Source organism: Chlamydotis macqueenii, chromosome Z, assembly GCF_036417535.1.
Source record: "Chlamydotis macqueenii isolate bChlMac1 chromosome Z, bChlMac1.mat, whole genome shotgun sequence".
NCBI classification, from domain to species: Eukaryota; Metazoa; Chordata; class Aves; order Otidiformes; family Otididae; genus Chlamydotis; species Chlamydotis macqueenii.
In genome coordinates, this window is record NC_141593.1 from 38,208,825 (window position 1) to 38,236,476 (window position 27,652).

The 27,652-nt window shown below is 46.9% G+C and overlaps 4 protein-coding genes across 5 annotated transcripts in view; 1 reads left to right on the forward strand and 3 right to left on the reverse strand.

The window, feature by feature from the left end:
* Positions 1-27,652, forward strand: part of TRPM3 (transient receptor potential cation channel subfamily M member 3) — a 437,387-nt gene that overhangs the window by 221,891 nt on the left and 187,844 nt on the right. The window lies entirely within an intron of this gene.
* LOC147596311 (uncharacterized) lies at positions 1,134-3,193 on the reverse strand. Its single transcript, XM_086770483.1, has 3 exons — positions 3,158-3,193; positions 2,404-2,479; positions 1,134-2,149 (listed from the first exon to the last, which is right to left on the reverse strand). Exons 1-3 carry the CDS (start codon positions 3,191-3,193, stop codon positions 1,134-1,136), a joined length of 1,128 nt encoding a protein of 375 aa, XP_086626609.1.
* LOC147596312 (uncharacterized) lies at positions 5,311-7,370 on the reverse strand. Its single transcript, XM_086770488.1, has 3 exons — positions 7,335-7,370; positions 6,581-6,656; positions 5,311-6,326 (listed from the first exon to the last, which is right to left on the reverse strand). Exons 1-3 carry the CDS (start codon positions 7,368-7,370, stop codon positions 5,311-5,313), a joined length of 1,128 nt encoding a protein of 375 aa, XP_086626614.1.
* LOC147596313 (uncharacterized) lies at positions 9,488-11,547 on the reverse strand. Its single transcript, XM_086770492.1, has 3 exons — positions 11,512-11,547; positions 10,758-10,833; positions 9,488-10,503 (listed from the first exon to the last, which is right to left on the reverse strand). Exons 1-3 carry the CDS (start codon positions 11,545-11,547, stop codon positions 9,488-9,490), a joined length of 1,128 nt encoding a protein of 375 aa, XP_086626618.1.

Consider the following 27,652-nt stretch of genomic DNA (forward strand, 5'->3'; position numbering starts at 1 on the left):
CAGGTAATTCCAGACTGTCAGATGTCTGCTTGCATGTTTTCAGTGCTGGAGTGTGCTGCTGCCTGCTTCTTTAGTTGTCCTTTTCCATACATGACTGTCGTAGAGGTACTGTTTCACCTGTGGTGGCATCTCCTCCTGCTCTTTTGGGGAAAAGGAGAGAGAATCTCTCTAAAAACTGAATGACGGTATGTAATCCCCAAAAAATGAATTAAAAATCTGCCTGAAGACGTGCAAGACCACAACAGTGATCGTAACTGTGATGTGATTGTAAAGTGATGTAGTGTGAAGTCCATCCCTCAGTAACAACAGAACCTATGACTCAGGGATTCAATGGCAAGAAGCACTCCAGGCCTGACCAGAAGGTAAAGCCTGCTGTGAAGGGCGTTGTCCAAGTACCTCCTTTCAAGGCACTGACAGGCACGGGGCATCGACCTGCTGGCTCTAGGGAGCCTGTTCCAGTGTCTGCCCGCCCTCTTGGTAAAGAAAGGTTTCCTAATATCAAGTGTGAACCTCCTCTGATGCAGCTTTGAACCACTGCCATGCAGCCCATCGCTGGATCGCAGGGGGGAGAGCTCAGCACCTCCCTCTCCTCTTCCTCTCCTCGATGCAGCGAGCAGCACCAAGTCATGACTCCATGCAAGATGAAGGATTTGTGTGCTGCCGTGGCGAGGCTGCGCTGGGCAGTGCAGGCTGGTAGGAGAGCAGAGCTCTGGGACACAGGAGCAGAGGGTGCACTGAGGAGGCCAGGCCTGGGGTGATGAGTGGTGGGGCACGCGCTGGCCCTGGAGAGCCCCCAGCTGGAAACTTCTGCCCTGGAACCAGCTGCAGAGGTGCAGGCCTGGATCTGGGCAGCACCTGCCTTTGTGGGGAACAAGGAAATAGTACGGGGCACACAGAGAAGGACCCCTCAGCGTTACATCCCAGCTGCCTCAGCCAAAAAAAAAACCTAAAAAAGGGTGAGGATAGCAAGGCCACCTGCACTGTTAGTGACACTGACACTTTTTCTGTAGTTTCAATGCATTTATTTTACTTGGATAATTGGGTTTAGGGGGCTGGGAGCCCTTGAGGGCTGGCAGATGTCCCAGACGATGGCGCGGTCCTGTTTTGGTCATGCCCTGAGGCACCCTCCACGGTCACCGGCGTGGTGCTGATTTCTTGTTTTGTGGAGAGGCCTCAGAGCTGCCAGTCTTCCTCTTTGGGGGTCGCCGTGGCCCCCCGGGGAAGTGTTTACTGCCCCAGCTGGAAGTGGAGGGCCCAGGCACAGCCTCCCGTGGCTGCACGTGGGCCTCTTCTTGCTCCGCAGAGGTGGCAGTGGGAGCAGAGGGGTAGCTGCCAGGACTCCCGCCAGTGGCAGTGGGTGAGGCGCCGGGGAGCTCCTCCCCGCTGGATCTCACAGGGCTGCCAGACAGGGCTGCACTGGGGGCGAGACACCCTCTTGGGGAGGCAGCAGGGCTGGGAGCACCCGCGGGGCTGCCCTCCAGCCCCCCGGCAGCCTGGGCATCCTGCTGGCCCAGGGGACGACGGGCCTCTCTGCTGGGCCCTTGCACAGTGACATGTGCACGCTGTTGTGCACGTGTCACTGTGCGGTTTTGGACGGAGCCTCCCAGCATCTGGACCGGCAGCTCTGCGTCCGTCCTGCTGTTGGTCGGGATGCCCGTGTTGGTGTTCTCTGCCGTGGCTGCCTCCAGCACCCTGTTGCCAAAGAGCTCCTCCAGCTCCTGATGGACCCAGGACTGCAGGGTCTGGAAGAGCGTTGGATGGTTCTCAAAATGGCTCAACCAGTTTGGGGGCTGGAGGCCGCCCGCAGGATGCCTGGGCACCCCTTCTGCCGCCCGTCCTTGCGCTGCCCCACGGCGATGGAGGTGGTGGGCGCCCTGGGGTCTGGGAGCTCCTGCCGCCTGGCGGACAATGACTGGTGATGTCCCAGGTGGTGTAATGACATGCTCCATGTAGTCATTGTCCGCCCGCACCGAGTGCAAGATGGAGAGGATCCTCCTCTTGCAGAGGGGGCACTCGGGTTTGGTTTCAGCCCACTGCAAGATGCACAGATAGCAGAACTGGTGGAGGCATGGCATCACATAGCTGGCCTCCTCCCAGCTGTCCAGGCATATTGGACATCGGTCCTTCAGCTCTGTGGCCATGCTCTCCACTGGCTGCAGTGGGCTGGGGGGAGCTGGGGATGTTGAGCCGCTCCCTGGTGCCGCAGCAGCGGGTGTCACGCTAGAAAAGGAAGAGAGGCCACCGTCACTGGTTGGCCCGGGGAGAGGTGGAAGAAATGCCCAGGTCCCTCAAGAAGGAAACCCTCCCACCTCCCCGGCCAGCTCACCTCTGCTGCTGCGAGCACACCTCCTGGGTGTCCCGGCTGCCTGAACCTGGCAGGGCCGGGGAAAATCCTGCACCGGCTGTGGGGTCGGGGCTGGGGGGAGCTGGGGATGTTGAGCCGCTCCCTCTCCCTGGTGCCGCAGCAGCGGGTGTCACGCTAGAAAAGGAAGAGAGGCCACCGTCATTGGTTGGCCCGGGGAGAGGTGGAAGAAATGCCCAGGTCCCTCAAGAAGGAAACCCTCCCACCTCCCCGGCCAGCTCACCTCTGCTGCTGCGAGCGCACCTCCTGGGTGTCCCGGCTGCCTGAACCTGGCAGGGCCGGGCAAAATCCTGCAATCCTGCACTGGCTCTGGGGTCGCACACGGAGAGCTGCAACGAACAACTCCCCGAGCACGACACCAGCACCGAAGGCCTCACTCAGCACTCCAGCCTCGCCAACTGCTCAGCTGGAGTCTGGGCACGAGCCCACCGGGTGAGACTCAGCACCCGCTCGTAGGCACTGAGGGTCGCCTGGTCACAATCCATTGCTCAGGGACGTTCCAAGCCGTTGCTAGGTGACATCAGAGTCCGTCACCTGGACACGTCTCCGTCCATCCCTTGGTGACAACAAAACCTGTCGCCAAAACCGGGGGCTCGATGGCATCGGAACCCATCACTTGGTGAAGTCGCTGTCCACTGGTCAGGGACATCACGACAGGCTGTCCTCATCCACAGCGCTTGCCCTGGCAGCACTGCTGCCCCGGCACACACGTCTGGGCTTAGCAGAATGCCACTGCCCACTCCATCCCCTCCATCTCTTGTCTTGTTCTCGGCATCGGTGTTTCACGCCAGTCACCGAGGCCTCGGCCCTGTCTTCTTGGGGCCCCGTCATGTCACTCTGGCTGTGGCAGATGTCTCCAGGCACATACGGCAAGAGGGCTCACTGGCTAACACCTCGTGCCTTCCTCAGAGGCTGCAGGACCAAGTCCCACAGGCCCTGCCCACAGCCCAGCGCTGCTGGCCAGCCCTCTGGGCTCCCCTGCTTTCTCCCACGGGGTGTCAAAGGCAGCACTTGGCACGCCCTGGCAGGTCCTCCATCTTTCTCCCCCAGCCGGAAGGCACAAGGGTGATCCCCTCTGCTCAGCACTCCTAAGGCCTCCTCTGAGCGCTACGTCCTCCTTGGGGTCCCAGAGACAGGTTGACAAACCAGAGGGGATAACTGGACTTCTCTGAGCTTGTAGGTGTAAATAAGACCTTAGCTTTAACTGCCTGCTCGTTCATGTTTCACCTCTGAATCTATTGTCTCTTGTTCTGGTTCCTTTCTTTGAGATGATATTGTATTTATCATAGTCTAATTCGGTTTCCAGTAAAGTATCAAATGTAAAGATATGGTGAAGTAAGACTGAAACGTGACCTTTGTGCGGCACCTGAATTCCGGTAGGACTCAACCTGCTGTTTCTGCTGCCTGCCCTTTCCCGCTGTCCTGCCTGAGACAAGCAGGAGTGTCGTTTTCACGGAGGCAGCAGTACTGTGAATATGTATATTGTTGGCTCTGAAGAAGAAGTTGTGATATTAAGTAGTGATTTGTGTCAGGCTGGTATCTTGAGAAAGAAAAGCACGCTCCCAGAATTCAAAGAAAAATATTGTCATAATCAAAGGTTCAGGCCATAGATTTCAGGCTCTGTCAGGGAAAAGTGTTTGTATTCAACGACTGGTGTGGAGCTGTTACTAAAGGATTGTGATAGCATGAAATGAAGTCTGTCTTTATGTAGTTTTGGCTGTAGGTCTACCCAGAAAAAAAAAAAAATATTTATAAGGAATAGCTGTTGACTGACTTTTCTACAAAAATCAGTGAGCAAATACAGGTGACAGTAAACAGGTAATTCCAGACTGTCAGATGTCTGCTTGCATGTTTTCAGTGCTGGAGTGTGCTGCTGCCTGCTTCTTTAGTTGTCCTTTTCCATACATGACTGTCGTAGAGGTACTGTTTCACCTGTGGTGGCATCTCCTCCTGCTCTTTTGGGGAAAAGGAGAGAGAATCTCTCTAAAAACTGAATGACGGTATGTAATCCCCAAAAAATGAATTAAAAATCTGCCTGAAGACGTGCAAGACCACAACAGTGATCGTAACTGTGATGTGATTGTAAAGTGATGTAGTGTGAAGTCCATCCCTCAGTAACAACAGAACCTATGACTCAGGGATTCAATGGCAAGAAGCACTCCAGGCCTGACCAGAAGGTAAAGCCTGCTGTGAAGGGCGTTGTCCAAGTACCTCCTTTCAAGGCACTGACAGGCACGGGGCATCGACCTGCTGGCTCTAGGGAGCCTGTTCCAGTGTCTGCCCGCCCTCTTGGTAAAGAAAGGTTTCCTAATATCAAGTGTGAACCTCCTCTGATGCAGCTTTGAACCACTGCCATGCAGCCCATCGCTGGATCGCAGGGGGGAGAGCTCAGCACCTCCCTCTCCTCTTCCTCTCCTCGATGCAGCGAGCAGCACCAAGTCGTGACTCCATGCAAGATGAAGGATTTGTGTGCTGCCGTGGCGAGGCTGCGCTGGGCAGTGCAGGCTGGTAGGAGAGCAGAGCTCTGGGACACAGGAGCAGAGGGTGCACTGAGGAGGCCAGGCCTGGGGTGATGAGTGGTGGGGCACGCGCTGGCCCTGGAGAGCCCCCAGCTGGAAACTTCTGCCCTGGAACCAGCTGCAGAGGTGCAGGCCTGGATCTGGGCAGCACCTGCCTTTGTGGGGAACAAGGAAATAGTACGGGGCACACAGAGAAGGACCCCTCAGCGTTACATCCCAGCTGCCTCAGCCAAAAAAAAAACCTAAAAAAGGGTGAGGATAGCAAGGCCACCTGCACTGTTAGTGACACTGACACTTTTTCTGTAGTTTCAATGCATTTATTTTACTTGGATAATTGGGTTTAGGGGGCTGGGAGCCCTTGAGGGCTGGCAGATGTCCCAGACGATGGCGCGGTCCTGTTTTGGTCATGCCCTGAGGCACCCTCCACGGTCACCGGCGTGGTGCTGATTTCTTGTTTTGTGGAGAGGCCTCAGAGCTGCCAGTCTTCCTCTTTGGGGGTCGCCGTGGCCCCCCGGGGAAGCGTTTACTGCCCCAGCTGGAAGTGGAGGGCCCAGGCACAGCCTCCCGTGGCTGCACGTGGGCCTCTTCTTGCTCCGCAGAGGTGGCAGTGGGAGCAGAGGGGTAGCTGCCAGGACTCCCGCCAGTGGCAGTGGGTGAGGCGCCGGGGAGCTCCTCCCCGCTGGATCTCACAGGGCTGCCAGACAGGGCTGCACTGGGGGCGAGACACCCTCTTGGGGAGGCAGCAGGGCTGGGAGCACCCGCGGGGCTGCCCTCCAGCCCCCCGGCAGCCTGGGCATCCTGCTGGCCCAGGGGACGACGGGCCTCTCTGCTGGGCCCTTGCACAGTGACATGTGCACGCTGTTGTGCACGTGTCACTGTGCGGTTTTGGACGGAGCCTCCCAGCATCTGGACCGGCAGCTCTGCGTCCGTCCTGCTGTTGGTCGGGATGCCCGTGTTGGTGTTCTCTGCCGTGGCTGCCTCCAGCACCCTGTTGCCAAAGAGCTCCTCCAGCTCCTGATGGACCCAGGACTGCAGGGTCTGGAAGAGCGTTGGATGGTTCTCAAAATGGCTCAACCAGTTTGGGGGCTGGAGGCCGCCCGCAGGATGCCTGGGCACCCCTTCTGCCGCCCGTCCTTGCGCTGCCCCACGGCGATGGAGGTGGTGGGCGCCCTGGGGTCTGGGAGCTCCTGCCGCCTGGCGGACAATGACTGGTGATGTCCCAGGTGGTGTAATGACATGCTCCATGTAGTCATTGTCCGCCCGCACCGAGTGCAAGATGGAGAGGATCCTCCTCTTGCAGAGGGGGCACTCGGGTTTGGTTTCAGCCCACTGCAAGATGCACAGATAGCAGAACTGGTGGAGGCATGGCATCACATAGCTGGCCTCCTCCCAGCTGTCCAGGCATATTGGACAGCGGTCCTTCAGCTCTGTGGCCATGCTCTCCACTGGCTGCAGTGGGCTGGGGGGAGCTGGGGATGTTGAGCCGCTCCCTGGTGCCGCAGCAGCGGGTGTCACGCTAGAAAAGGAAGAGAGGCCACCGTCACTGGTTGGCCCGGGGAGAGGTGGAAGAAATGCCCAGGTCCCTCAAGAAGGAAACCCTCCCACCTCCCCGGCCAGCTCACCTCTGCTGCTGCGAGCACACCTCCTGGGTGTCCCGGCTGCCTGAACCTGGCAGGGCCGGGGAAAATCCTGCACCGGCTGTGGGGTCGGGGCTGGGGGGAGCTGGGGATGTTGAGCCGCTCCCTCTCCCTGGTGCCGCAGCAGCGGGTGTCACGCTAGAAAAGGAAGAGAGGCCACCGTCATTGGTTGGCCCGGGGAGAGGTGGAAGAAATGCCCAGGTCCCTCAAGAAGGAAACCCTCCCACCTCCCCGGCCAGCTCACCTCTGCTGCTGCGAGCGCACCTCCTGGGTGTCCCGGCTGCCTGAACCTGGCAGGGCCGGGCAAAATCCTGCAATCCTGCACTGGCTCTGGGGTCGCACACGGAGAGCTGCAACGAACAACTCCCCGAGCACGACACCAGCACCGAAGGCCTCACTCAGCACTCCAGCCTCGCCAACTGCTCAGCTGGAGTCTGGGCACGAGCCCACCGGGTGAGACTCAGCACCCGCTCGTAGGCACTGAGGGTCGCCTGGTCACAATCCATTGCTCAGGGACGTTCCAAGCCGTTGCTAGGTGACATCAGAGTCCGTCACCTGGACACGTCTCCGTCCATCCCTTGGTGACAACAAAACCTGTCGCCAAAACCGGGGGCTCGATGGCATCGGAACCCATCACTTGGTGAAGTCGCTGTCCACTGGTCAGGGACATCACGACAGGCTGTCCTCATCCACAGCGCTTGCCCTGGCAGCACTGCTGCCCCGGCACACACGTCTGGGCTTAGCAGAATGCCACTGCCCACTCCATCCCCTCCATCTCTTGTCTTGTTCTCGGCATCGGTGTTTCACGCCAGTCACCGAGGCCTCGGCCCTGTCTTCTTGGGGCCCCGTCATGTCACTCTGGCTGTGGCAGATGTCTCCAGGCACATACGGCAAGAGGGCTCACTGGCTAACACCTCGTGCCTTCCTCAGAGGCTGCAGGACCAAGTCCCACAGGCCCTGCCCACAGCCCAGCGCTGCTGGCCAGCCCTCTGGGCTCCCCTGCTTTCTCCCACGGGGTGTCAAAGGCAGCACTTGGCACGCCCTGGCAGGTCCTCCATCTTTCTCCCCCAGCCGGAAGGCACAAGGGTGATCCCCTCTGCTCAGCACTCCTAAGGCCTCCTCTGAGCGCTACGTCCTCCTTGGGGTCCCAGAGACAGGTTGACAAACCAGAGGGGATAACTGGACTTCTCTGAGCTTGTAGGTGTAAATAAGACCTTAGCTTTAACTGCCTGCTCGTTCATGTTTCACCTCTGAATCTATTGTCTCTTGTTCTGGTTCCTTTCTTTGAGATGATATTGTATTTATCATAGTCTAATTCGGTTTCCAGTAAAGTATCAAATGTAAAGATATGGTGAAGTAAGACTGAAACGTGACCTTTGTGCGGCACCTGAATTCCGGTAGGACTCAACCTGCTGTTTCTGCTGCCTGCCCTTTCCCGCTGTCCTGCCTGAGACAAGCAGGAGTGTCGTTTTCACGGAGGCAGCAGTACTGTGAATATGTATATTGTTGGCTCTGAAGAAGAAGTTGTGATATTAAGTAGTGATTTGTGTCAGGCTGGTATCTTGAGAAAGAAAAGCACGCTCCCAGAATTCAAAGAAAAATATTGTCATAATCAAAGGTTCAGGCCATAGATTTCAGGCTCTGTCAGGGAAAAGTGTTTGTATTCAACGACTGGTGTGGAGCTGTTACTAAAGGATTGTGATAGCATGAAATGAAGTCTGTCTTTATGTAGTTTTGGCTGTAGGTCTACCCAGAAAAAAAAAAAAATATTTATAAGGAATAGCTGTTGACTGACTTTTCTACAAAAATCAGTGAGCAAATACAGGTGACAGTAAACAGGTAATTCCAGACTGTCAGATGTCTGCTTGCATGTTTTCAGTGCTGGAGTGTGCTGCTGCCTGCTTCTTTAGTTGTCCTTTTCCATACATGACTGTCGTAGAGGTACTGTTTCACCTGTGGTGGCATCTCCTCCTGCTCTTTTGGGGAAAAGGAGAGAGAATCTCTCTAAAAACTGAATGACGGTATGTAATCCCCAAAAAATGAATTAAAAATCTGCCTGAAGACGTGCAAGACCACAACAGTGATCGTAACTGTGATGTGATTGTAAAGTGATGTAGTGTGAAGTCCATCCCTCAGTAACAACAGAACCTATGACTCAGGGATTCAATGGCAAGAAGCACTCCAGGCCTGACCAGAAGGTAAAGCCTGCTGTGAAGGGCGTTGTCCAAGTACCTCCTTTCAAGGCACTGACAGGCACGGGGCATCGACCTGCTGGCTCTAGGGAGCCTGTTCCAGTGTCTGCCCGCCCTCTTGGTAAAGAAAGGTTTCCTAATATCAAGTGTGAACCTCCTCTGATGCAGCTTTGAACCACTGCCATGCAGCCCATCGCTGGATCGCAGGGGGGAGAGCTCAGCACCTCCCTCTCCTCTTCCTCTCCTCGATGCAGCGAGCAGCACCAAGTCATGACTCCATGCAAGATGAAGGATTTGTGTGCTGCCGTGGCGAGGCTGCGCTGGGCAGTGCAGGCTGGTAGGAGAGCAGAGCTCTGGGACACAGGAGCAGAGGGTGCACTGAGGAGGCCAGGCCTGGGGTGATGAGTGGTGGGGCACGCGCTGGCCCTGGAGAGCCCCCAGCTGGAAACTTCTGCCCTGGAACCAGCTGCAGAGGTGCAGGCCTGGATCTGGGCAGCACCTGCCTTTGTGGGGAACAAGGAAATAGTACGGGGCACACAGAGAAGGACCCCTCAGCGTTACATCCCAGCTGCCTCAGCCAAAAAAAAAACCTAAAAAAGGGTGAGGATAGCAAGGCCACCTGCACTGTTAGTGACACTGACACTTTTTCTGTAGTTTCAATGCATTTATTTTACTTGGATAATTGGGTTTAGGGGGCTGGGAGCCCTTGAGGGCTGGCAGATGTCCCAGACGATGGCGCGGTCCTGTTTTGGTCATGCCCTGAGGCACCCTCCACGGTCACCGGCGTGGTGCTGATTTCTTGTTTTGTGGAGAGGCCTCAGAGCTGCCAGTCTTCCTCTTTGGGGGTCGCCGTGGCCCCCCGGGGAAGCGTTTACTGCCCCAGCTGGAAGTGGAGGGCCCAGGCACAGCCTCCCGTGGCTGCACGTGGGCCTCTTCTTGCTCCGCAGAGGTGGCAGTGGGAGCAGAGGGGTAGCTGCCAGGACTCCCGCCAGTGGCAGTGGGTGAGGCGCCGGGGAGCTCCTCCCCGCTGGATCTCACAGGGCTGCCAGACAGGGCTGCACTGGGGGCGAGACACCCTCTTGGGGAGGCAGCAGGGCTGGGAGCACCCGCGGGGCTGCCCTCCAGCCCCCCGGCAGCCTGGGCATCCTGCTGGCCCAGGGGACGACGGGCCTCTCTGCTGGGCCCTTGCACAGTGACATGTGCACGCTGTTGTGCACGTGTCACTGTGCGGTTTTGGACGGAGCCTCCCAGCATCTGGACCGGCAGCTCTGCGTCCGTCCTGCTGTTGGTCGGGATGCCCGTGTTGGTGTTCTCTGCCGTGGCTGCCTCCAGCACCCTGTTGCCAAAGAGCTCCTCCAGCTCCTGATGGACCCAGGACTGCAGGGTCTGGAAGAGCGTTGGATGGTTCTCAAAATGGCTCAACCAGTTTGGGGGCTGGAGGCCGCCCGCAGGATGCCTGGGCACCCCTTCTGCCGCCCGTCCTTGCGCTGCCCCACGGCGATGGAGGTGGTGGGCGCCCTGGGGTCTGGGAGCTCCTGCCGCCTGGCGGACAATGACTGGTGATGTCCCAGGTGGTGTAATGACATGCTCCATGTAGTCATTGTCCGCCCGCACCGAGTGCAAGATGGAGAGGATCCTCCTCTTGCAGAGGGGGCACTCGGGTTTGGTTTCAGCCCACTGCAAGATGCACAGATAGCAGAACTGGTGGAGGCATGGCATCACATAGCTGGCCTCCTCCCAGCTGTCCAGGCATATTGGACAGCGGTCCTTCAGCTCTGTGGCCATGCTCTCCACTGGCTGCAGTGGGCTGGGGGGAGCTGGGGATGTTGAGCCGCTCCCTGGTGCCGCAGCAGCGGGTGTCACGCTAGAAAAGGAAGAGAGGCCACCGTCACTGGTTGGCCCGGGGAGAGGTGGAAGAAATGCCCAGGTCCCTCAAGAAGGAAACCCTCCCACCTCCCCGGCCAGCTCACCTCTGCTGCTGCGAGCACACCTCCTGGGTGTCCCGGCTGCCTGAACCTGGCAGGGCCGGGGAAAATCCTGCACCGGCTGTGGGGTCGGGGCTGGGGGGAGCTGGGGATGTTGAGCCGCTCCCTCTCCCTGGTGCCGCAGCAGCGGGTGTCACGCTAGAAAAGGAAGAGAGGCCACCGTCATTGGTTGGCCCGGGGAGAGGTGGAAGAAATGCCCAGGTCCCTCAAGAAGGAAACCCTCCCACCTCCCCGGCCAGCTCACCTCTGCTGCTGCGAGCGCACCTCCTGGGTGTCCCGGCTGCCTGAACCTGGCAGGGCCGGGCAAAATCCTGCAATCCTGCACTGGCTCTGGGGTCGCACACGGAGAGCTGCAACGAACAACTCCCCGAGCACGACACCAGCACCGAAGGCCTCACTCAGCACTCCAGCCTCGCCAACTGCTCAGCTGGAGTCTGGGCACGAGCCCACCGGGTGAGACTCAGCACCCGCTCGTAGGCACTGAGGGTCGCCTGGTCACAATCCATTGCTCAGGGACGTTCCAAGCCGTTGCTAGGTGACATCAGAGTCCGTCACCTGGACACGTCTCCGTCCATCCCTTGGTGACAACAAAACCTGTCGCCAAAACCGGGGGCTCGATGGCATCGGAACCCATCACTTGGTGAAGTCGCTGTCCACTGGTCAGGGACATCACGACAGGCTGTCCTCATCCACAGCGCTTGCCCTGGCAGCACTGCTGCCCCGGCACACACGTCTGGGCTTAGCAGAATGCCACTGCCCACTCCATCCCCTCCATCTCTTGTCTTGTTCTCGGCATCGGTGTTTCACGCCAGTCACCGAGGCCTCGGCCCTGTCTTCTTGGGGCCCCGTCATGTCACTCTGGCTGTGGCAGATGTCTCCAGGCACATACGGCAAGAGGGCTCACTGGCTAACACCTCGTGCCTTCCTCAGAGGCTGCAGGACCAAGTCCCACAGGCCCTGCCCACAGCCCAGCGCTGCTGGCCAGCCCTCTGGGCTCCCCTGCTTTCTCCCACGGGGTGTCAAAGGCAGCACTTGGCACGCCCTGGCAGGTCCTCCATCTTTCTCCCCCAGCCGGAAGGCACAAGGGTGATCCCCTCTGCTCAGCACTCCTAAGGCCTCCTCTGAGCGCTACGTCCTCCTTGGGGTCCCAGAGACAGGTTGACAAACCAGAGGGGATAACTGGACTTCTCTGAGCTTGTAGGTGTAAATAAGACCTTAGCTTTAACTGCCTGCTCGTTCGTGTTTCACCTCTGAATCTATTGTCTCTTGTTCTGGTTCCTTTCTTTGAGATGATATTGTATTTATCATAGTCTAATTCGGTTTCCAGTAAAGTATCAAATGTAAAGATACGGTGAAGTAAGACTGAAACGTGACCTTTGTGCGGCACCTGAATTCCGGTAGGACTCAACCTGCTGTTTCTGCCTGCTTCTTGAGTGGTCCTTTTCCATACATGACTGTCATAAAGGTACTGTTTCACTTGTGGTGGCATCTCCTCCTGCTCTTTTGGGGAAAACGAGAGAGAATACATTATCACAAGTTCTAGACTGAAAGGACTCTATTAACTTGCTGAAATCTCTCTTATTGTAATCTCCTTGCTTGGGAAGACTTGACACATAATTGTCTCTTACAGTTTCACAAAGACCACTGCTCTCTGGGCACTGTTGCAGCTGATTGTCTCAGAGCTCTCTGAACTTTTCATCTGCTTTAAATTTATGATGCACTGAGTTCTTGATCTAAACCAGGGGCTGTTTCTGAGGTCTGTTTGCTTTATTTCTTTACAAACTGTTGAAACATCTTTAGCCTTTGTGTACATTTGGCAATTACTCTTTTTTTCTCTCCTGCTTTGGTAATATCTGTAACTATAAAATATGTGAGATGTATGCTTTTAGAAGAAGTGTGTGAAAAAAGTTTCCTTTTCTGCAACACTCCCCGCCTGCATGCATGGCCTCCTAGACTCATTGACCTCTGTGCTGTTGGTTTCATTAGCATATTGCATATTTTAAGTCCCAAGAAGCACTATCTAGGGAAAGAAAACATTGTATGGGATGAAAGTTAAACATTATGCCCTAATTTCTCTGTGGTGGATTATCTTCTTTTTCCAGCATTGGATGCAAGGGTAGAACTAGCTCTAGAACTGAAACAGGGCATGTTCTGAAGCACCCACAGTCCTTTAATATCATGTTTACTTTTTTGGTCTATTTTAAGTTCCCAGTGGCCTTTACTCTCCAACTCCCACTTATGTTTCACATGTGCTTAAATGTGAAGGTAAATCTCCTACTGAGTGGCATGTCTTCTTGAGATCTTTATCAACAAAGAAATGATGGAACAGAGAGAATACAACATAAAAGAGAAATTAATTATTTTTATTGCATCCGTTTTTCTGGCAATGAGTCAGGAGCAATTAAGTGAGAGATCAGAATGTCCCAGAGTGCAAAAAAACCCCTAAGATTAGTATGAGCAATCTTTTGTTGAACTTTTTCAGGTAAAATTTTCATTTTTCTTCCTTAAACATCTGAAGATGCTTTTAATCAATACATATTCCATTTTTCTTTATAAAGAATAAAGTGTGTAATACTCAAAGGGACAGGGGCATGGTTGGAGGGACAAAACTCCAGCCTATGCTTACTTAGGATAAAAATAAATTTCTAGTTAATAGAAGGTGAGGTCATTCTCTCTGATAATATTTGGGGCTGCTTATTGACTTTCACCTCAAAATTATTTTTCTCCACTACGTTAGTAGAAGAAACACCTGGGTTGATCCCATCAGCTAATAAGAAGAATAAAATGTAGAACAGTAACCTACAATAGTTGGTGATGGATTGTTTGGTTTGGGGTTTTTTTCTTGAGTTTTTTTTTCCTTTTTATTAAGTGGTATAGCAGGCATCATTGCCAAACTTGGAAGACCTTCAGGCGAAGGAGGCTTGATGATCTGTGAGGGTCTAGAGAATATTTTTAAAATACAGGACAGAAGAGAGTGGCTCCTTCAGCTTAAAAAAAAAGAATGTTTGAGAAAGTATCTGTAAAGAGATGATGAAAAGATGATCTCATTAATCCAGCAACAGTTATGGCTATTGACAGATAAACAAATGGTAGAAAAGCAGACCCATAATAAATATATGTTAGGTTCCTTGACTTTATCAGCAGCAATATTCTGAAATAATTCTCCTTACAATGATAATTCTAGATGTGAGAGACTATGCTACTCTAAGGACACATCCCACTATACAGTAAGGGGATTATGTGATAGCGATGTCTGTGGTAGGTACACGGGGCCTAGGAACAACTGGATGCTTCAGTCAGCGAGTCCTGTTCATGTCATGTCAGCAAACAGATGCATCACTGGGTTACTGGAAGTACTCACTGGTTTATCCTCAAATGGCCAGTAAAGGATCAGATGGCATTTTGGATTCCCTTCTGAAAAATGCGGGAAACGACACTGGCAAGTTTGCTCAAAGCTGGCTGCTGAGGCTTTTCTAAGCATTAATCCTAGTGAAAATCAGTTCTAACCAGATGTGCAGATTTTAAGGGGGTCTGCTAATTAGGCTGTGACTCCTTCAGTCACCAGCTGGTCTGCAAAGCCAGCCAGCAGTTTTCTAAATCTGTTTCCCAAGGTAGTCAGGAAGGTGTTAGTTCTTGGAGCTGCTGTTAGACCTTTTTAGGGGAGAGGGAATTTTGTTTATTTGTTTTTACTTTGTGCTCAATGAGTTTGTGTAGAAATAGTAAGAATTCAGAATTCTTAACTAGTATTGTCTGAATGACTTCGGATCGGTACTCTGCAGTCCCTTGGGAACAATTTTGTTTAATTGGATTGAAGATGACACTAAATGCCTGCAGCTCCTTCCATGCTGTAGTCAAGAGTTCTTATTACTCAATTATATGCTTTTACGTTAATTTTATGTTAATTCTCCTTCTTCCGTCCACTACACACCTGCCTCCACTCATTTCTGAGGTTGTTTTCAAGAGCTTCAGACATTCTGCTTGGAATTTCTCTTGCAGGTTTGTGGTCTTAAAATCTATTTCAGTCATAGTTGACTTTTCTTTGGTTCAGTTGTACGTCTTCATGGTAGGTCACAGTTCGAACTGTACAAACTAAGGCAGACTATTTAATCAAATCTTAGTCTTAAAAACTGAGGCATTTACAGCCATGAAGACTGTGCTTATTCCATCAACAGGTTTAGAGAATGTCTCCCACTATGACCTCTGCTGACAGGGCAAGTAGAAGCCTGCTAATTACTAACTTTTTGTGGCTTGAAGGTTTGAGGCTTGTCTCAGTTCCAACTGTTGGCTGGAATGTCTGTGTACTCAGTGATGGTTCATCACACTTTTTTTCTTCCTTGTTTAAGGTATGTGTATTTCTCATTGCCAAATGCATACATTTGGACTGAAAATAGTAAGAATATGGTCTTATTTGCAATGCATATCTACAAAAATCTTGTGTTGTAGTCATGTGTCTTCTTTTTTTAAATAACATCCTGGACAAAAAAGAAAAAAAAAATCACAACCCTGCATAAATTTGAAAAAGCGTCTTTGTTTTTGAGTATTAACCTTTTAATTGACTCTTTGTGCTCCCGTTTTTGCATTTATACCAAAATAAGAGATCCTTGAAGTCTCTCATGACACAGATGAGTATTCTTTGGGATTTTATATTTAAAAATATTTTTCTTAAAGTTGCATCTTTTCTAAGGCTTTTCCTGCACCATTCTTCATTTAGCAAATGTCATCAGACTAGACAGTTGGAAATCTAGATAATCTGTGACATTACTAAGATATTACACAATCCTGTTTAGCCTTGCTCCTGTTGTTATTTTCCATTCCTGTCCTCCTCTGCTTCTTGTATGTGTGCAGGGGCAATTTAAACTGTGTCCTTAGACTGTGAAATCTCTTCTTTATAACTATTCGTAAGACTCCTTGTGTTTTGCTGGTGATATATAAGCTTCACATAGTACCAATATCAAGCCATAATAAAAATCTCCTGTAGTGAATATGCAAAATAACTTAAGAAAGAACAATTTCAACTTTTTTTTTTTTCCTGACAGTGCGTTCTGCTTTTAGTCCACTTTACCCATTTACCAAAGAGGAAATGATTCTGGTGTCTTTAATACCACAAAAGATCACCGATGGAATTGTGTAGGGCTTTATATAAGCAACTGTACATCTTTAAAAGACTTGTTTACAGAAATTCATGACCATAAGCATGCATTAAAGTTCACTTTTTGAATAAATTCAGAGAAGTTATCAGTTATGTGGATTCGAAAATTTAATTGAAAGTGATCAAAACAGAATGGTAGGGAACAGTGCTTGTATCTCATGAGGTCTAGCCAGGATGTTTGAGAGAATGTATGCTATCTCAAATACAGAATAAAAGCAAATTACTTTTTGGCTATTCATGGAAATTTCTTTCTGTGCTGCTAGTTGTGGTCTGTAGATAATCTTGGTCCTTACTCTTATCCTTACTCCTAAATATGTAATTTTTTTTCTTTCTTTTCTTAAGCAAAACATCATGTTTTGAAGACCAGTTCAACAGGTGTCAGCTTACCTGACTTTTTCTGAGCTTACATCTATAAATTGCCTTATATTCACCTTCAGATATTCTCCATTCCCATAACTCCCCTGTCCTTAAGCAAAGGATTTAAAGTAGTCAGAGGAAATTATCTATCAAACTTCCTCACACATCTTTTCTGTGATTTTATCTAAATAATTCATCTGTGAGCACCAAATAGCCTAATCAGATGCCTTTGCAAAATCTCCCCCTACCTCATGTGATACACCTCACTGTTCCTCCTAACATATACATAACATTTTCGTTTGAAATCTACCCATAATCATAAAAGTTCCATGTCAGGCACATTCTCGTATTCTCTAAGAAGTGGCTTCAGGTGATCCCTGTTAGAAAAGTACACCACTTTTGCACTTGGCTTTCTGCAATCTCGATTTAGGGACCAATGTAACGGTACTTTTGAACAATATTCATAAGATCCTCTTTTGCAGCGTCTTTACTTTAGCTCTAGGTCTCACTGGCTGTCCCTGTTTTACTGCTGAAAGTAGATTGATGTGCCATTAAAAGCAACTCAATAATTTACATTCACTAATAATGTATAAGCTGTGCAGCCGTGTTAGGGAGAACTCTGAAACAGGAGAGAGATGGCGTGTATGACAAAATATAGCATTTTCAGGGGGAAAAAACAAACAAACAAAACCACCACCACCACAACAACAAAACAAACAAATAAACCAACCTCAGAATTTTGCACGTCTGAAGAGAACAACGAGCTGCAAATTCCCAGTGCAGTGCATTACAGATTACATGAATAGACTCACACTGGCTGTTCTCTCCCTGCGCTTACAGCCCTGCTCTTCCAAAAATACTATGTGGATATGCACACCTAATAAGAATATAGCTTTTAAGAGTGTGGTGTTATCGAAGAAAATATTCCCTTTGATGAGAGTTCACACCAATAAAATAGGTTTCAAGAAAGAAATAGGTACATTGACATCCTGTGAGATCATTAATTGAATAATTTTGTTTAAATATTGCACAACTGGCCACTTTGTGATCTTATACAATAAGATGATCCATTACTTCCTTGTAATTCTTGTGTCAGAAGTAGGAGGCAACTTTGCATTTTAGATTATTTCAGAGGCCAGACTTCCATTGTATTGAATCTAATACCCAAAACCTTAATTTTGTGTGGATTAATTTTCACAAAAGGCATTACCCAGTGAGAGTCTCTTTTCGCTCTGCTTCTACACTTTATTTCTGTGGCAGTATTGATAATTAATTAGATACAGTTGAAAACCTGAAAGGGAAGAAATTAAGGAGTTTATGTTGTTTCTTTTTCAATTGTGCTACCTATTACTAAGCTAGTAAAATTGCGATTAAATGTAATTTGAAGAGTTCATCATGTTGTAAATTTTGACCAAGGCCTCTAGCAGTTTATTTGTGAGAAATTGTTCCTTTTTACAAATCATTCTATTTTTAACCAAACATTCTTCTGTTAACATGTCTGTTCTGTTGGCATGTGAATGAGCAATATATAGAGTTGAAAAAATGTTATGAGAGAAGGTAAATTCCTTTTACTTTTTTTAAGCAACTTAAGTATCTCCGCTTATTAAGAGACATATCTTCCCCATCCCAGCCACCGTATATTGTGCAGGTTTGTGGCTAAATGCCAGGGTGAGCTGTAGTGCTCACTGAGAGCTCACAACACACTGGAACAGGTTGCCCAGAGAGGTGGTGGATGCCCCATCCCTGGAAACATTCAAGGCCAGGTTGAATGACATTCTGAGCAACCTGATCTAGTCGGGGATGTCCCTGGCTCCTTGCAGGGTGGCTGGACTAGATGGCCTTTGAAGGTCCCTTCCAACCCTAACCATTCTATGATTCTACGATTCTAACACCTGAATGACATTTCGGCCTTGCTGAAGCAAGAGACCTAACTGGGCATCAACTTGTTGGAAGCTGAGACATCACTGGAGATCTGCATGTGGAGTTTGCATGGGGTTTCCAGGTGGCAGCAAAGTTAGAGAGAGGGTATGTTGAAGATCAGCTGGTTCTTGGCATCTCTGTGCATTCACAGGGAGCCTACAGGAAGATACAGTATGTGCAGAGCCTGCACAAGAGCCGTGTCATATGGACTGCCCTTGGTGAGCTTGGGAGCTCTTGTGTCTACGAGCAGCTGGCGTGTAACCAAAGGAAATTAGCTGCAGCTAGTGTTCTATAAGCAAACCCTTAAATAGGAAGCAACAGCTGCAATGGCTCCTGCTTCCTTCTGGCTGGTCACGCTGTTAACAGGGGAAAGGAGGTGTTGCCAGAACATCTCTGGTTTGTGTTAGAGCTGACTTCAGAGGCAAGAGGCTCTAGAGAGCAGCCGTATATTGGAGGGAACAGAATGGTCCCCTACCTCCTCTCCTGGCAGCTGCACTGAATGTTCTTCCTAAAAATCAGGCCAGCACTGCTTATTTAAAATGAGAAATCGTTATGTGCAAGACGAAGCATACATCTGTTAACTACTCCCAAAAGTATTTCTGTCAAGAATCATCAAATTTCCATATTTTACAAATGCTGTTTTTCTTACCAGCCTTAAGCGACTAGTGATATGAGGCCTTGAAGTATAAAGAGTAAAATGCTGGAGAATCTTTTACAGGCTTTTTACGCCATTTACTTAGAGAATCCCACTTCTGGCTTTTTTTGGCTCACAGGATTTTTTATGTAAAATATACAGATTTCATGTATCACTTTGGTTTCTGTTCTTGAGTACTTGGTGACATTTCTCTATTCCTGTTAAACATTATGTTGAAAATTGTTTTCTGAACTTCTGCTTCATTCCTGAGTCGTTTGGAATTCCAGATAAATGTAGCAGCTGTAATATGCATCAGGGTAATGAATGTTTCCATGATGTTTTTGATGAGATGTCAAACCTAACTGTTAGTTTAAGTCTTGGGGAGGCTAATTAGTGGTCCCAACTAATATAAACAAGCAAAGAATTTGTGGCTTTTCCTTACTGTTCCATCTGAGAGAGGATGTGAGATGCAAAACGAAGATAGCAGGAAGGCTGAAAAATTGTAAAAGAATATAGAAGAATAGGAACTTCTGTTTAGAATACAGCCTCTTGTAACATGCACAAAACCAGTGGTGTTCCTCCAGTTTACAATAATTACTCAAGATGCTTGTGTACGTGAAGATGAATCCATAAAGCCTCAAGGTGTTTCAAAGAAGAAAATAGAATACACTGATAAAGCCAGACGTAGGGGTTGGCTGAGGAAAGAAGAGAGCAGGAAATAGTATTCCAGTTCTTCAGCACAGTTTGCATTCTTCTGATATTTTGAGATCATCATTACTCTGAATAGGCAGGTCCTTCCTGTGGGCCAATGAGAGATGGACATCTGCATACCATACACAGAGCACTCTTTATTCCTTTCTGGCTATAGCTGGCAAGCTTTGGGTTCTTCCCCTGTATTGCCCAACCCCCTCAGGTTAGCATATTATGCAGCATATATCCTTTTGTCTTTCTAGTCATATTTTCTAGCGAATAGCCTGTCTACATTTTAGTTTTCATTAAGTTCAGCTGTTAAAACTACTGACACATCAGCAGACAAAAATGCACTATATTGTCTTAACCAATGCTGATATCAAGAGTAAGGAAGTTTTTATTTTTTTACTGAAAGGAACTATCCCAAATACCCTAAACTGATAAATATGGGTCTAAGTACAGACTTTAAAAGACATTTGCCAGGATAGTTACTGCACAAGGCCACTTTGGAAAACTGATCTGTCATAGAGAAAATAGTTTCAGTTATTAATTTTGAATACTATATGAACTATAAATTGTTAAAGAAGAACTGACAAATAAGTCAGTATTAACAAATATTTAGTATACATCCATCATCTGGAATTTAGGGATTACTCATGAATGTATTTAACAATGCTGTTGACAATATACGCAGGAAAAGTCACTGCAGCAGCATTTGAAAAGAGAGCTGCTATAGTAGGCATTTATTGATATAGTACGGATGTAAGTGGTGTTTAAAAAGAGAGCTGCTATTGTAGGCATTTATTGATATAGTGCGGATGTAAGTGGCATGCACTTAGAAACAAATGGGGTAGACCTCACTGAAGATAAGGAATTGTTAGTGCCTGTACTGCAAGGCTCTGATCTAATTTAGAGCATCTGAGGCAGCTGGTAATTAAGTGTATTTAATATTTAATTGTAAATAAAGTGTTTTACATGTAGAAATTAAACACATTTTATCACATCCCTAAACAGTATGCAAAGGATGTAGTGTTTATAATATTAATGAAAAATTAACATTAAAGATTTAGCTTTCCAGGTGACAAATTTACTTTTAAAAAAAGCTGAGGGAAGTGGCAGAATTTTAGTGAAAGAGACTGTCTTCTGCAGAAGGAAAATAGGAAAGTTATGGACAAAAAATTTTATGGAGAAAAATAAAAGCAAATAAAAAATATCACTAAAAGGAAATCTACATCAAATGCAGTAATTTTGCTCCAAAATTACTGTTTTCTCCAGGATGTAGAGATACAGTTACTTGTCTAAGTGCTCTTCAATAATTTCATGTTTAAGTGTTTTTGCATAATAAACACTTCATAGTGTAAGATCTAGTACTAAAATAAGCAAGTGTAAAAGGTCAATATTTAAAAGCATATTGCATTGTATTTACTCTGCATAATACATTTCATTAAGTTGATGTCGTAGTTCAGCCCCGATTGGACCAGACTACGCAGTCTCTCTCTCACTCCCCCCACACTCCGAGAGAATAGGGAGAGAAAATATAAGGAAAAACGGCTCAAGGTTTGAGATAAGGACAGGGAGAAATCCTTAAAGTTACCGTCACAGGCAAAACAGACTCAACTTGGGGAAAACTATTCATTTATTACTACAAACAGCAGGATAATGAGACAGAGAACAAGATAACCTCCCCCCACCCCTCCCTCTTCGCGAGCTTAACATTATCTCTACTACCTTCCCCTCCCGAGCAGCATAGCGGGGAAGAGGGAATGGGGGTTGCAGTCAGTTCATCATACGTTGTTTTACGCCGCTGCTTCATGGTTGGGGGAAGAACTCCTCGCATTCCTCCCCTGCTCCGTTGTGGGGTCCCACCCCTACGCCACAGTCCTTCATGGAACTGCTCCGGCGTGGGTCATCTCTTCCACGGGTGCAGTCCTTCCAGAACAGCTGTCCCAGCGGGCCCTCCACGGGCCACAGCTGCCTTCAGGCATCCACCTGCCCCGGTACGGGGTCCTTCACGGGCTCCAAGTGGATCTCTGCCCCTCCGTGGACCTCCATGGGCTGCAGGGGGACAACCTGCTCCACCATGGTCATCACCACAGGCTGCAGGGGAATCTTGGCCAGGAGCCGCATTACTCCTCCCCCTCCTTCTGAACTGACCTTGGCGTCTGCAGCCGTTCCTCACAACAGGCTAGTAGATGTCTCTCAGGATCTTTTTTTACATCTTATTCACTTCTCATCTCCTTTCCACTTCTTGCAGCCGGGCCAGACCGAGTCGGGCCCAGTCGGCTGCCTGGCGAGAGGCCAGAGGGTGAGGCCTGCAAGGCCCATGAGGCCTGCGCCTCCCCCTCTGAGCCTCTGCCCCCACTCAGCTTCTTCACATCTTCTCTTCTCTCTTTTTTTTTCTGTTTTCCCGTTCTTAAATACGTTATCGCAGAGGCGTTATCACGGGACATTCTGCTACCAATCGGCTCGGCCTTGGCCAGCAGTGGGTCCGCCCTAGGCCTGGCCAAGTCCCCTGAACAAAGGGGAGCGACTTCTAGCAGTTTCCTACAGAAGCTACCACCTTAGGCCCCCTCTCAGTAACAAAACCACGACATTTGATTCGATTTAATTAACTCAAAATGTCATCAACTTAATAAAAAATTATTCTAAAAAAAGTTTGCGCTGAACATCACTTAATTTTTTTTTTTTTTCTGAGCAGAATAAAAGAAAAAACTGGCTTTATGTCAAGGAAATGATTCCATTAGACTTGAGATGAAGTATGTTATTGCTGGCAATAGAAAGAAAAAAACAAAGTAAAGGGTGGGACTGCCCTTCTTGCCTGTCTGCTGGTTAGATTATTTATTCAGGACATGGGAAACAGAAGTCAACATTGGTTTAGTTTGTCTAAATAATTAAGTGCTTCTTGGATTCAGAAGTGTAATTTTGGTGTCCTATTACTATCCCGCTTGAAAACTGTCCAAAGTTTCAGAAAGCCTTTCTGATTATTATTCTTGACTATTTCAGCAGGTCAAATTTTATACCAAAGAAATAGATGTATTTGCTCTTCAGCATATTTTATTTGCAAGACAGAGGTGAGGGAACTTTTTTCCAGAATTTTAATCCCGCTTTACATCCATGACTAATGGAGTACTAAATATTATGGGGATGAGGAAAAATACTGGACTGCTGGTGAAATTACTCTCTGGCCATTAGCAGCACTGAATTTCCATTCTCTGCATCAGCAAATGTTTGCATTTGCAGAGAGGAGTTGTTTCAGCCGGACAAGATGGGAAAACCCTTTTCCTAAACATGCTGGTGGTTAGCAGCACCTTCTCTGGAAGGTGGGAAATGTAATTCACCAAATTCAACTGCAGCCTACATTTCTCTTTTTAAGTAAATATCATGATCAAACTCAAAAGTTGCTGAAAAAACACTTTCCCTATAGAAGAGTATTAGTAACTCCTCAGTATCTATTATAATTTGTATCTACCACCACCTCTTGCTTTTTAATTGTTTTGGGGAAGGATTTCTTTTAAAGCATCATATCCCTTCATTCCATGAAGAATGTGTCAATCATATTAGTTGTTTTATGGTCTATTTTTATTTTACCGGGGTTTTTAACTATATGTTAATATATTTTTCTTCATATGTACAAAATCACCACAGGGACATATACAGTGAATTGAAAATTTTCTTAATTACAGAAGTAGGTTATATGCTAATACAAAATTACTGTAACCCTAAGTTGGGCAGGGAATTAGCTAAATCATTAATTGTTGATTAACTAACACTGAAAATCCACAGATAACTAGTGGATCAGTACAGAATAATACTATGTGAGCTTTCCTTATGTGTAATCCCCCTTACACCAAAAGACTACGCCAATTTTAGTGTCTTACACCAGAATATATTCTGTTTACTTAGAATTCATGTCAGTGAAAATTCAAATAAAAAGGAAAATTCAAAACTGAGTTTATTATTCTTCAGATATTTCATTTTAAATATAAATATTTTTACACTATGTTATACGGAAGACTGTGAACCTGTCTACTAAAATTGATTTTGCAATCTTGTATCAGACACATTAGCAGCATAGCAGGGTTTTAGATTCTGAGGTCTGTCTTTCTGCCATCCAATCACAATAGCAATGATAGGATAAATTGCTCGAATCTGCAAACCACAAGAGCAGTTGATGAGGTAATATTGACTGACTTGCAACTCCTTTTTCACAAAATGCTGCTTTGTAGAGTAATTCTGTCTTGTGAGGAGACTTCTCACTTTTTCTTGTAGAAGTCTTTATTGAAGAAGTTCATCTTGTCCTGAAAATATTTGGAAAACTAAAGTGCATGCTTTAGATAATTTTACTTCTGTAATCTTGTTTGTACAGAAAAAAAAAATTTCCTTTCAATTTTTTCAAGGTTTCCACACCTTCTGACAAATAACTCTTACAAGTCTCTATGCTGCTTTGTCAGAAATATTGATCTACTTATTTTTCCTGCACTATACCTTCATGTGGAGAGGATTTCATAATACAGGTTTCACACAAACGTTCATTTCTCACTGAGAAATTTCATATGCATTTTTCTGTTTCTGAGTAACTCCGTCTGTGCTACAGGCAGTGGAAGCTGTAATGTGGGGCATGCAAAGGGACAACTGCATTATTTACTTTCACTGGAAGTGTCTTCCATTACCTCTATTTCTGGCAAAACTGCTGGTTCATTTTCCTAATGTAGAAAAGCTTGAGCTCCTTAAAATTCAAAACCAGACGTTTGGAACTAGTGTGATAGAGCATCTCTCGTTCTTTACTGGTTGGTTGCATGGAGTGCAGGGGAGTCATCTCTGAGTCAATGTGTGTGCAAACCAAGTAGTGTATTCTGTCAAAGAAGGGTTTCTGGCTGGATATAAGAAATCTTCTTTCCTATATCCATATAAAGATTTTAATCCCTACACTAACATCTTCATATTATAATTTCATAAGAGTTTAAGTAAATTCTGAAATATCTTTTATTTAAAAAAAAAAAGTAATTGCATTAGCATTACAAGTGTACTTGTGGTGAGTTGACCTTTGCTGGATACCAGGTGCCCACCAAGCCACTCTCTCACTCCCCTTCCTCAGCAGGACAGTGGGAGAAAAAATACGACGGAAGGCTTGTGGGCTGAGATGAGGACAGCGAGATCACTCAGCAATTACCATCGTGGGCAAAACAGACTAACCTCAGGGAAATGTCTTTAATTTTTTACCAATCAAATAAGACTAAGGTAATGAGAAATAAACCCAAATTTTAAATCACCTTCCCCCAACCCTTTCCTTCTTCCTGGGCTGAATTCATTCCCAAATTCTCCACCTCCTTCCTCTGTGCAGTGCAGTGGGATGGGGAATGGGGGTTGCGGTCAGTTCATTACATGTTGTCTCTGCCGCTCCTTCCTCCTCATACTCTTCCCCTGCTCCAGCATGGGGTCCCTACCATGGGACACAGTCCTCCACAAACCTCTTCAACATGAGTCCTTCCCATGGGCTGCAGTTCTCCACAAACCACTCCAGCATGGGTCCTTTCCATGTGCCCTTTCCACAGGATGGACAGCTCCAACATGAAGCATCTTTATCAAGTACGTTGCTTTATTTCACTGTTTAAAATCTCAATTTTTTCTGACATACAACTGCTTTAATTACCAGATAATAACATAAATTTATGGTCATATAAATAAGTCTTTGAATTACTTTGAGTGTGTCGTACAGTTTCAATGGCTTTCTGTGTCTTGTTCTGCCCTATATTTTCTTTGCAAATTTTGTATGTTACTACTCTGCAGAAAAACATTTCTAGCTTAAAAAACATGTAAGACAGAAATATTTTTGCAGAAAAAACTATAACCCTGTATTATGCTCCAGTTGTACCACCTGGCCTACAGATATTTTAGTGGTAACTCTTAGAAGGTTAATACCTTGATCAGTGATCACTCCCCCTTCAATAAGGTATTCAGGTTTTGGCAAGATTCATTTTTGTGCTGGAATCTCTGCTGTCATTGAAATCAGTACTGACAGTCTGATTCAACTGGAAGCAGTCTTTTGATTATTTAGGAGAGTGTACTGGGAGCAAGGCAGATGCAGAAGAAATGCAGCACATTAAAAAAAAATAAAAAATTACATAATTCTCCAGGTACCTCACAAAACAGACAGAGCCAAGCTTGTGTAACTCAAAGACTTTCTTTTGTTGGCAAAAGTTTGCACAGTTATTTAAAAATCACAAACTTTTAAACCAGCATTTCCCTTTTTATACTATTTTGTGGCAAGACCCTTTCTTATTTTTAGCATCTGAAAGCAGTGTTTGAGAGTGCTTTTTGTAACAGCTGTGTTTTGTTAAGGTTAGAGGTGAATTTCCCTTTAGGTCAAATAGTGCCTAAAACCGGAATATGTTTATCGGAATGTTCCTACGGAAAATCTACTAAGTGTCACCAATATGTACTAGCATATATTTTGATGTGCAATAGCACATCAAAAACCTACAATTCTGGGCTTGGTACTGAGTTTCAGGTCCACATGTGTTACTGAAGTGAGAGCTGAATGCATTAAGTGCTTTACAGGACTGAATGCTTTCATTTCTTTCTATATATTGTAGGTAGTGATTCCGTTAGTAAAAAGCTAACTAAGGTTTCTCAGGCCATGTGGTAACAAAAAATACCTGTCTGAGCTGTAATAGAAACAGGCATAAATGAATAAATGCTGTTACTTCCAGGATAACAGGCAAAACGCACTAAAATTTTAAAAAATAGGAAAAAAAATTGTTGTATGAGAGTGGATAGGAGGTAAATATAGTAGATAATGTGAATTGCATATTTCAGAATGACAGCTCACTAGGCAAATCATAGCATTAAATGGTCTCAGTTTTCCTTTCAGCTAGTACTGTGTTAATCAAAATTGTATTGATCCAGCTGTGTGCTGGAAAACTGATAAAACAGGATGAACATACTGAAAGGAAGCAACAATTTTAAAGTAGTCCAGGTAAGAGGGCTCTGTATGAAAGAGCAGAGAATTATTTTATCTGGCTTTACATTCTGCTGTGCTACCTCAGTAAGCTAAAACAATGTCTAAACTGAAGCCCGAGAAATGTGAACTACTATACGTATTTGCTCTGCTCTGAGCAATAGTTCACCTAAGCAAAGGAAAGTAAATGTTTTCAGAAATATTTCACAAGGCTCAAATTGGTTCTTCTCCTCATGCTTTGTGTGAAGTCTACTGAAATCCTAAAAAGAATCACATTGGCTTGAATTGCTTTAATTCCTGCCTTTATGGTTCAGATGGTCTGGTACATACAGAAAATCAGCAGCACTTAGCCTGGATTCTGAGTAGTCTCTCCATAGAAAGTTAACCTTAGAAATCCTGCTGTGATGACAGAGAAGTTTTAGCAACACAGTTGGCTTTAAAATAACATAACAGAGGATGCTGGACCATGAGATGCGGTGAAGACCAGCTTTGGAGCATAAGGAACTGTCTTAACATGGTGCTGGTGCTGAGTATCTTATATGGTTCAACCATTGCTGTGTAATAACTGCTTGGTAAAATCTGTAAAACTATTTAAAAATTAAATAAATGCAGTAAAAATTCACCTGTCCAGCTTTCTGCATAAGCAGAAGCACCTCTGCTCTGAGTCTAACTCGATTATTAGACATCTCTGAAAAACATCTGCTGTGTTTCAGTGATGTTAAAACACTAAGGCTTCTTTTATCAGAGCCTGCAGTAATAGGCTTAGATGTAGGGCATATTGTATGCTGCTATTATTAGGACTTTCAATGGGTTCTGACATCCAGAGTCTTAATACATTTTCTTTGATCGTCTACAGCATTTGGGAAGCTGCTCTAGTGTATCTTCTCTTTTTTAAAAAAAAAACAAAAAACAAAAAAAAAACCTTTCCTCTAGCAATTTTCCTTTCCCTATCTTAGATAAATTTCTCTACTTAAGAGAAATAGAGTTGGAGAAGTCACCGGAGTTGGAGAAAAATTTTGAATTTGCATTCCGTAAAAGCTTCAAAACTTTTGATTTTAGAGAGTCTGTGGTCTCCAAAGAAGCAGGAAAACCATGAAAGTCTCATGAGAAAAAGGGAGTGAAAAGTTTTGTTTAGAATTCATGTGAAATATAAAGAAACTGAAGTAGCTGTGGTTTTTTAAATTGTCACATTCTTACTTGCTTGGAGTCAGCTCAGATAAGGATTTTGTGTCTTCCGGGTAACAGTTTT